Source organism: Penaeus japonicus, unplaced genomic scaffold (assembly GCF_977035675.1).
Source record: "Penaeus japonicus unplaced genomic scaffold, GWHDUDI00000001_assembly GWHDUDI00000015, whole genome shotgun sequence".
Lineage (NCBI taxonomy): Eukaryota > Metazoa > Arthropoda > Malacostraca > Decapoda > Penaeidae > Penaeus > Penaeus japonicus.
In genome coordinates, this window is record NW_028234417.1 from 26,021,294 (window position 1) to 26,031,293 (window position 10,000).

The 10,000-nt window shown below is 34.7% G+C and overlaps 2 protein-coding genes across 4 annotated transcripts in view; one reads left to right on the forward strand and one right to left on the reverse strand.

Annotated features, from left to right (window-relative positions):
* Positions 1 to 8,853, forward strand: part of tw (Protein O-mannosyl-transferase 2) — a 17,130-nt gene extending 8,277 nt beyond the window's left edge. Inside the window, exons 6-19 of one of the 3 annotated variants that reach the window (XR_015191676.1) lie at positions 196 to 304; positions 543 to 702; positions 833 to 939; positions 1,087 to 1,169; positions 1,816 to 1,963; positions 2,081 to 2,258; positions 2,486 to 2,637; positions 2,796 to 2,884; positions 2,994 to 3,142; positions 4,918 to 5,074; positions 5,579 to 5,738; positions 7,234 to 7,374; positions 7,519 to 7,630; positions 8,172 to 8,853. Coding sequence is in view for 2 of the 3 variants with exons in the window: in XM_043028023.2 (XP_042883957.2) it covers positions 196 to 304; positions 543 to 702; positions 833 to 939; positions 1,087 to 1,169; positions 1,816 to 1,963; positions 2,081 to 2,258; positions 2,486 to 2,637; positions 2,796 to 2,884; positions 2,994 to 3,142; positions 5,579 to 5,738; positions 7,234 to 7,374; positions 7,519 to 7,630; positions 8,172 to 8,277 (1,694 nt within the window). In the remaining variant the exon portion in view is untranslated. The remainder of the gene's footprint in view (positions 1 to 195; positions 305 to 542; positions 703 to 832; positions 940 to 1,086; positions 1,170 to 1,815; positions 1,964 to 2,080; positions 2,259 to 2,485; positions 2,638 to 2,795; positions 2,885 to 2,993; positions 3,143 to 4,917; positions 5,075 to 5,578; positions 5,739 to 7,233; positions 7,375 to 7,518; positions 7,631 to 8,171) is intronic. The other 2 variants (XM_043028024.2, XM_043028023.2) reach the window with 2 other exon arrangements.
* A 97-nt stretch (positions 8,854 to 8,950) lies between these two features.
* The window catches only part of LOC122260652 (uncharacterized), a 49,548-nt gene continuing 48,498 nt past the window's right edge, over positions 8,951 to 10,000 (reverse strand). Inside the window, exon 8 of the mRNA XM_043028025.2 lies at positions 8,951 to 9,766. Coding sequence (XP_042883959.1) covers positions 9,618 to 9,766 — 149 coding nt within the window. The 3' untranslated portion in view covers positions 8,951 to 9,617. The remainder of the gene's footprint in view (positions 9,767 to 10,000) is intronic.

Genomic DNA, 10,000 nt, shown 5'->3' on the forward strand with positions numbered 1-10,000 from the left:
TTATGATGTAATATAAGTTAAAATTCAAGTATCAAATATAAGATGGAAATGAAAAGTGAAATAGTTACCTTCTGGAGCTAAATGGTATTGCTAATAATAAAAGAAAATAATTATATAGTTTATTGTTTTGAAAATAGTTTTGCACATACTGTATGCATGAAATGTGTTTTGATAAAAGTTATTTATGGTTTGCAGACATTGGCTTACTGACACTAAATCAGTACATTTTACTGGATCCAATTCTGCTGTTCTTTATAATGGGATCAGTAATGGGCATGATGAAGTTTCTTAACCAGCGTGACAGGTATGTGTATTGGATAGATTCTTTGCAATGATTATTATTGATATCCACTTTTATATTCTGATAATTTCCTATTGGTGCTCTGTTGCAAAAATGTTGTTGATTCACGCAATCCAGGCATCATAAGGCTAAGAAAAAATATGGAAATGTCTGTAGTGAGCACTGTATATAATTTTTTCTTTATTCAAATTTTTTTTGCATACATTTTATTTATTTGTAATTCTCATTTTCTATCACTCAGGCCCTTCTCAATGGGGTGGTGGGGTTGGCTGGTTTTCACTGGAGTGATGTTATCTGGATCAGTGTCTGTCAAATTTGTGGGCTTGTTCGTGGTGCTGTACGTCGGCCTTCACACAATCAAGGAGCTCTGGGATCTCTATGGCGACCTTAACAACTCCCTGGTTTGTATAAAGAAACTTCACTCTTTTAAGGAAAAGTACCATTGAAATATTCATCTTCATGTTGGTTTTAGATATGTGTGGGTGCTATTTTTGGCCGTTTATGCTTCAAGTTTTGTTCTCTTTTTAACAGCTCTATGTTGGGAAGCATTTTACTGCTCGTGCTCTTGGTCTTATTGTCCTCCCAATTGTGTTGTACTGTGTGTACTTTTACATCCATCTGACAGTCCTGTGCAAGAGGTAAATGCACTTTTATTATCTGTGTTATTGAATTCATTATAGTAATGTAGAGAGATTTTTTGATTTTGAAAGCTGTTGTACACAATGGTTAAGAAATATACATAATATACATTCCACATGTTTTGAATGAATTTTCTATATTTGCAGTGGTAATGGAGATGGTTTCTATAGTTCTGCTTTCCAGTCCCAGTTGGAAGGCAATTCCTTGTACAATGCTAGCATGCCACTAGGTCAGTTTCAGACGCATCATTTTTATATGGGTTTTTGTATAGTATGTTACATTATCTTTCTCCTTTGTATATTACAAGATGAAGGATATTGTAGAAATGACCATAATGTAATCTTGAGTAACCCATTCGCACCAGGGCTTATATTTGGCTATTGCCACTCCCACCTGCTAGATGATAAGCACATGGAATGACCAAGCCTGAGATCTCTCCTGGAGTAAAGGCACACTGGACTTCTCAGAGCGCTACTTACTACCTGGTTCAATGGGGTGGTAATAGGAGGTTTTTGTAGTTGTTTACATTATTTTAAAGAAAACTTTCTATGCAAGTGGAACTCCTTTGAGTACATACATATGTAATGATGTAAAACGTGTATTTTGAGGGAGAGATCACGATGTGATAGGACATCATCCTGTGGGATCAAAATATTCCAATGACATGTTATCACATCTTCCAGTGCGAATGGGTTAATGATTTTCAATTTTTTCACATATTTTTAATGTCTTGTTATATTTATAATGTAAGCAAAATCGCACAGATTGTTAAACATTTCTGATGCTATGCCATTTATATTTTGAAAGGTAAAACATACTATATGATCATTGGTTACTGTAAAAAAAAGTGTTAGTAAATACTTTTTGATCAACAGAACTTGCTTATGGTGCTGAAGTCACTCTGAAGAATGCCCGCACAGGCGGTGGATATCTGCACTCCCATATTCACTTGTATCCTGAAGGCTCTGGGGCTCGACAGCAGCAGATCACAACCTACTCTCATAAGGACTACAATAATAAATGGTTTGTTCAATGTGTTATATTAAATATAAATTTTAGGAATGAGAAGGTTTATTATGATACTTCACTTTTAATGGATAACGACTGTTTAGGATTTTATAATGACCTTTATATTTTTAGGTTGGTGAAGAAATGGAATGAGGAACCTGGGGACTGGGAGGATGATGATCCTGTGGAGCTGGTGAAAAATGGTGACCTGATTCGTCTAGAGCATGTCCCAACAGGAAGAAATCTTCATTCACACAGGGAACCGGCTCCTGTTACTAAGCGACACCATCAAGTGACAGGTTATGGCGAGGTAAATGTGCATGTGGTAAAAACTGCTTTATTATTGATTGTTCTGTATTTATCAGTGTGTTTTTGTTCTGTATTTATCAGTGTGTTTTTGTAAGATGAGAAATTAATGGTCTGACAATTAGATAATTTTATTAATTCAAGATAAATAGCAATGCCTATTTCTGTTTTACAATTTTCTTTTCTTTCTTATTTTTCATGGAAAATCACCTTATAAATCCTGTATTCCAGAATGGAATTGGAGATGTGAATGATGTGTGGCGAGTAGAAGTAATTAATGGAGAAGAGGAGGAAGTTGTGAAAACAGTGGTTCACAAAGTACGCTTTGTGCACTATCTAGTTGGTTGCTCTCTCATGTCTCATAATAAGCAGCTGCCTAAGTGGTAAGGGTTTACCTGCTAATTAAGTTTTTCCTCCTCTGATATTATTAGATGAAGATTTCTGTAAAGTATCTATGGAGAATATTAGAATAGGGTGTGCAGCAACAGCCCAAACCATCTGTTTTATATATTTGATATGCTTATATATGTATTTTTTTCAGGGGCTTTGAGCAGATGGAGGTGACATGCAATCCCAATGTACATGATCCCAATAATGTTTGGAATATTGAGGATAATGTCTTCCCAAAATGTAAGTGAAATACTAAAGATGCTCAGATTTTATAACAGTTATTGAAATTCTTGATACATTAATGATTTGGATCACTGAATAACAAACATATATTTGTTGTTTTTTTCAGTGCCTAATACCAGTTTTGAGATTTATGCACCTAATTTCCTGGAGAAATTCCTTGAAGCCCACACTGTGATGTTCCAAGGAAACTCTGGGTTGAAGCCCAAAGAGGGAGAGATCACCTCACAGCCCTGGCAGTGGCCAATTAACATCAAGGTACATTTACTTTTTTTTTTGTATATTTTGTAAGGTGGTGGCTGTATATACATCAAGGTGAAGGTTTCTTACAGTTATTAGTTAAGCTTTTTTGGAAGGCTTCTATAAAGATATTGGTTTTAGCTTATGTAGGAGGCTTCTCTTAAAGTATTAGAATAGAAAGTTTCTATACAAGTATTAATTTGATTGTATGTCCAGGTTTTCCTTTACATATTTCTTTAGCTTTATGTAGAAAGCTCATTCTCAACTTTTAATCATTGTTGCTGTTTACTTTGTAAGAGTTTGACAAGATATAAAATTCATATATGGCTTTATGCACATTTATGCAACTATGTAGTTATTTGCAATATAGAGCAGTCATAGCATAATAAATTAAAGTGAATCACTGTTCTTTACCTAATGGATCTATTAACTCTTTACTTTACACACTTAAAAGTTGGAATGATAAGGTCATTAAAGTGAAATGGGGTGTAAACAAATATCTTCTCAAACAGGCATGTTTTTAACTTTATATTTGGGTATTGTTTATGCTGACACATTATCCTCCCTTCCTCATTTTCTCTCCTCTTATCTGCCTGTCCATTTTGGGCAGGTGTTTAATACAGGATCAGGTATAGGTTATTGATAGGTGAATTGGACACCAGTTCAGCAACTGTAAGAACTATATACATGTATATACCTACCTTGGAGTAGTTCTCTATTTCACAGTGAAGAAAACTATATTAATGATGCAAGAAATAGATGATAGCTTATGATATAATACTAGTAAACACTGGACCTAGTGGAAGTTATCCCTTTCTGCCACAATTAACCTGACACTGGCACTACAAAGTATGCATTGTCCGAGTTCTGTCCCATTATTCCTCTTCTTGTTCTTGGCCGGAAGTCCCCAGTAGTTTGTTTATTTTTAAAAGGTATCTCTTCATTTGTGTCATTGTCAGTGGAGGGCAGCAGTGTTCCATATCGAATCAAGTGATAAGTGAGGGTAAAACCCAATGTCCTGGACAAATGTAGAGTTATATAGAACATGTTGAGGGAATTTTTTTAGAGGACTAATAAAGGAAGGTCTATTTATCAAATAGTTATATGAAGAATTAGCATATACATTTTTTTTTATTTCAACAATATAGAATTACAATGAAGGTATCTATCCATATATCTTGACATTCATGGTCACAATACCAACATTATCAATTTACTGATCACTTGCATTGGCACTGAAATCTACAGTGCTGTTATTTGCTGTGATAGTACATGAGTAATGGTTAATCCTAATGCAATTTATGGGTTCCCAAATTAAAGAAAGTTTTAAGTTAAGATGAAACGTTGTCTATGTAGATTATTCAGATACTGATAAAAGGAGGACATTTATTTATGTACTGTGCTAAAGTGACTTTGCAGTTGGCCAAATTTTTTAATGCAAAATGGGCTGTCTGCTTTTATTGCGCAGCGGATATGTATATATTAAGTTTTCTTTTTTATACGTATAATTTTATACATAAGCATATTTTCCACTTTTATTCACATTTATGTTGATGTAGACTGAATGCTTCCCTCTTCACAAGTTTCATGGGACTGATATTAGCCTACATGAATTTATAATGATAGATTGTGGTTATTACTGCAATTTTTCATCTACATTAAACTAAGATCTATGACAGAATGCAACAAAGCTTTAACAACTTTTTATCCGAAGAGAGTGGAAGTATGAAGGTGATAGAGAATAACCTTACATTTTCCTCTTCATGTTGAAATGTTTTTCTCCTTTTCTTTAGGGACAGCATTTTTCAGGTGGCAATCCTCGAATATACCTCCTTGGAAACCCAATTGTATTTTGGGGAAACCTAGTGGCTCTGGTTGCATTCCTCTACCTGTACATCTTGCATTCCTTCCAAATCAAAAGGGGATATTATATTTCTCCAGCTGTTGGAGGTAATGGGTAGCATAGGGTATATGTGTAAAGAAATGCAACTACTTGTATGTTAACTTGGCATGGTATTCTGTGTTCAGATATCATTTTGGGAAAGTTTGACTAATTGCAAATGCTAACCTATGTGCAAAAAATTAAAAACTACCAAAAGTATATATAAAGAATTGGAACTCCAGTTTTAATACAAGAGCGTGATTGCTGTGTCAAGTAGCATAGGAAAGGTAGCATAGCTTTTTAGTTTTCTTGTGTACTGTAGATTGATATGCTAATGTCTTGCTTGGCTACTGCATGATGGATGCATGATTATTCTTGCATGTTACTGCTTTTTAAGCTGTTCAAGTTTTAACTTATTTTTGACATGAGTTTATTCAGTGGTAATGTGATTTTTTGAAATATAACTACCTTGAAGTGACTATGCACTTAAATGTACAATATAAGGTAAAGCACTTTTCAGTGTTTTGCAGAGTGTTTTTGACACAAATGTTATTTGTTTGTTCTGTGTGTAGGGTCAGTGGTTCTCCGCTATCGATGGATACAAAGTTTACCTGCTGGGTAACCCTATCATTTGGTGGGGTAACCTAGTTGTGTTAGCTGCTTTTGTGCTCGTCTATATCTACAATGCTTACAGAACACAAAGAGGACTGAAGGATGATCCCATAACAAGAGGTATGTATATCTAAATAAATTGATTATTTATTTGTTACAAGTGGGTGGTACCGCCTCCTTGGGGGGGTGGAAAGATCTGGGGTGACAGGGTGGCACTAGAAGCAGTTTAGTAATGAATAACTATTTTTAGTTTACAAAATCTAAATGATGAAATATATGTCGTAAACACGAAGGTAAAGGAACAGGTATGTAGTTTATAGATAATAAAATTATAAACGAATGCATAACTGTTACATAGTCCAAAGTCAAAAAGCTTAAACTGCTAAATAAATTGGTTTTCTAAATTAGCTTTTATTTGTGAAATATTCTTTGTTAATCTTGTTTTCAATTTCAAGCAAAAAAAAAAAAAAAAAAAAAGTGTACGTGTGTGTGTATGAGGGGGGGGGGGGGGGGGGGGCACTAGGAATCCAGCTGGAAGCCAAGGGTGCCAGCCTAGAAATGTTTGGGAAACTCTGATATAGAAGAAACCATCTGGACCTGACCATTTTAGTAAGTTGGGAGCATTGCTTGCTGCTGCTTCTTTTACCTCTGTGTTACAGTGTGATACTTGTCATGCTAATATCACTGAAAATGCATGAGAATGCAAACAACTTAAGCATACTAATAGAAGATTACTTGTTTTATTTTTCTACATTAACTCATTGGTCGCGGTATTAAAAAAAAAGTACTTTGTGCATTAGGGCTGTTTGTTGGCATGTCCATGGCCATCTCCGCGTCGCGTCTATGAACTGCCCTTTGCTTTGCTCCTGCCATCCGCACATGGGTTAAAGAATTCTAGAACACGTTATGTATTGAAAGAGATATGATTTACAGTGTCCATGAGGTAGATAGAAGAGACAACCATCTAATCCAAAGATATCATGCAGAAGTCTAGATATATGTTCAAAGCAATTTTTTGTATAATTTTGCATCCTCAATAGTTTATCATGTTTAGATTTTGCTCTTTCCTTTAGCTGATTACAGTGAATAGTCCAATATGAATTAAATATACTTTTTTGCCTTACATGTATTCTGTTAATGTATATGTGAGTGTTGATATAAAATCTTAAATTGCATTCATACTTAACCCATTGCGGACGGGAGGCTGAGCGAGCTAGGGGTATCTCTGATGGCTAAAAATTAGAGGGACGGGGTAAACTTACCTAACAAACAGTTTCTCTTAAATCAGTCACAAAATGAGGGTTTAGACCGACTTAGGAAAGCTGTAGCTCTGAAATCAATGCTGTTACGGCCATGACACTTCATGATTGTGAGCGCACTTCAACTGTGAGCCATTTCTGATGGAGCATCATGTATCCATTAACACCTGTCTTATGGGCCTAAACAGAATGGTTGTGTATCTTATGATACCCGTCTGCAATTGGTTGATATCAATTCCTGCATTTTTTTTTTAATACCACTGTATCACACACACCTATCAATATATTTATCATGAAAGATGTAATGTATTGCCCAGCTGATTACTCATGATCCTTCTAAATGTTCTTGATTTCAGCCCGACGTGAGAAGGCTATAGGAGCCTGTGGGTGGCTAGCCTTGGCATGGGCACTTCACTACCTGCCCTTCTTTGCCATGGGTCGTATCTTGTACTTCCATCACTACTTCCCTGCTCTGCTCTTTTCCTCCATGCTTACAGGTAGGATCAATCCCTGGTTATTTTTGTTGGTAAGCATTTGTTGTGAATCATTCTTTCGGTTAGTTGATTTAGAGGTCTCCTTGTTTTAAGTAAATCAGAGTTTTTAGAATCTCATTGTTTCTATATGTATTGTTGTATTTCCAGGGGTTATCCTCGATTATCTTCTGGAGTCGGTTCCGAATATGGTCCCGCCTTTCCTGTCTGTGTCAGTGTATCACTGGATGACTGGATTGATATATTCAGTCCTTGCTTACAGGTATGTTTTTGTATGCAAATTATTGTATCACATAAGTGTCATTTCTTAGATTTCCAATACATGGGAGAGTAAGATGAGTAGTTAATGTCTCTGTCAAGAAAGCATAGTGTTTAGTTTCAAGATTATAGTGTATAGTGAATGTATAGTGTATAGTTTCAAGATTATATTCTTAAAGTTTAGGTATAATGTGTAACTAAACGTTTTTCATGATAGAACAAAAAAGTACTGTGATGTTAATGATGGCTTCTTGTGAGGAAATCTGGTACCATTGAATGATTTAAGCTTGTTCAAGTATTTTATTATTTAGAAAAGACTAATGTTTTGTCAATTCTATTTGCTGGATTTATCTAGAAAGTCATTTTATGTCAATATTAAGTCTCAAAACATATGGTAATAGTGTAATATTAATAGGGTTTGATAATAAGGTCTGAATAGAAGTAAAAAGAAAATAATGATAATAAATAAAGAGCAACAAGATAAATGTCATCCTGACCTGTTACTGCTCAGAGACTTTATTAACATTTTGAACTTTCTCTTGCAGTTTTTACATATTTGCACCCCTTGCATATGGAATGCACAATCTGGAGCCAGGCTTTGAGAATGGCACCATACAGAACATCCGCTGGCTGGACTCGTGGGAGTTCTAAGTTATGAGGAGAGATGCAAATGGAGGAGTAAATTATCAGTTGGGTATATATGAATCTCATCTAGTAGATCTGATGCACTTTATATATTAAACAGCTATTACTGGAGACCACTCTAAAAAGACATACACTGAAGAATGCTGATAACAGAGCAGTTTTTTGTTCTCTAAGAAGTGTAAGAGAGAATGAGTGTTACAATTGAAGACCAGTAATTTGTCACCTTTGATCTACTGTGATAGAGGGAGAAATGTGCTATGTGTATTGTTATGGTATTGTTGTTGTTATCATTATTCTGTTCATAGGAATATGTGTTTTGAATAATCTTATTTTTTCATAGAAAGTCATTGTTGATGGGCATCTCAAATTTGCTTTATTAGTTGCAATGAAGATCTATCAAAAGTTGTTTGAAATTATGCATGATCATTGAGAGAAACTGATCTTTGATTTTGACAATTTTTAGAGATCTGCTGGTTATGTTTGAAATATTTTGTTGATCATTAATGATTCATAGAATTTGAATATGTGGTAATCTACAAAATCATATTTTTGTACTTTCTAATAAAAATTCTGGTTAGCATATATAGATTTTTCATTGAAGACCTCTTAACAGGAAGTAAAATTGTTATTTTAGTCTTTAAGCAAAACATATTTGAGGAAGAATAAAAAAAAACTCATATTACAGAAATCATTTATTTTGCTTAAACTTGGCATACAATCTTAACTTTCATCCTCTGAAGAACTCAGGACAAGAGGTGCTTTGGTTTTTCAAACTAAATTGTAACTATATAGCAGAGATTGCCAGTTCAGACTAGTAGATTAATAAAGAAATTTGTACATGGGCTCACTCTTGAGTAAATATTGTGTTTTCTGAAGTTCCTATACATTCAAATTTTTAGCATATATATATACACACTGTATATAAATTTAGATATCTTCAGAAATATGTGAAGTACATGTGGAAATGCATATAAAATGCATAGACATGTAAACAACATACAGTACACATGTAACTAGGCATGGCTAATGAATTGATGCAAATAAAAAAAAACCCAAGTTGTGAAAATCACTAGAGGCAAGACACCTCGTAACTAAACTCATAGCACCAAATTGCTCTTTAGCTCTCCATGGATGCAAATCTAATAAAAGTATATCAACATGTGTCATGAAATAATTCAAGATCACATGAAAGATTGTGATGTTCATTTGTGAGAAGCCAAATGGGAATAGATCTAAAGGGAACCAGCCCAAAGACTCGGGGGGAGACAAAAACCACAGAACCAGCCCGGATGTGGGAACAGAATCGGAAAACAATGAAAATGGCCTGTTGAACTTGGGTATCAGGATTAAAATTGGGGCTTTCCTTGCAACTGGTCACGTAAAGTCTTCACTTTGTAAACGAGGAAGCAAATGAGCGTTGAAAGGGCCAGGACAACACAGGAGACAAAAGCCATTGCCAACAGCATCGTTGAGTTCACCCAACATTCTTCAACACCTGCGAAAAAGATTATTATCAACAAATAAATTGGCTTTTGTCTCGCTTGATAACTTTGTAGTATTACTTTTTGTTTCTGCATTGAAGGTATATCTGGTACTAACCTTTCATGTGAAATGCTATACAATTCTAAAAAACAGTAGATTATTTATGTTAGGGATGATAAATGTAAAGGGCAAAGATAGATAACTACCAAGAATTTAAATAAAATGGGGCTTACAAATAATTGTATTA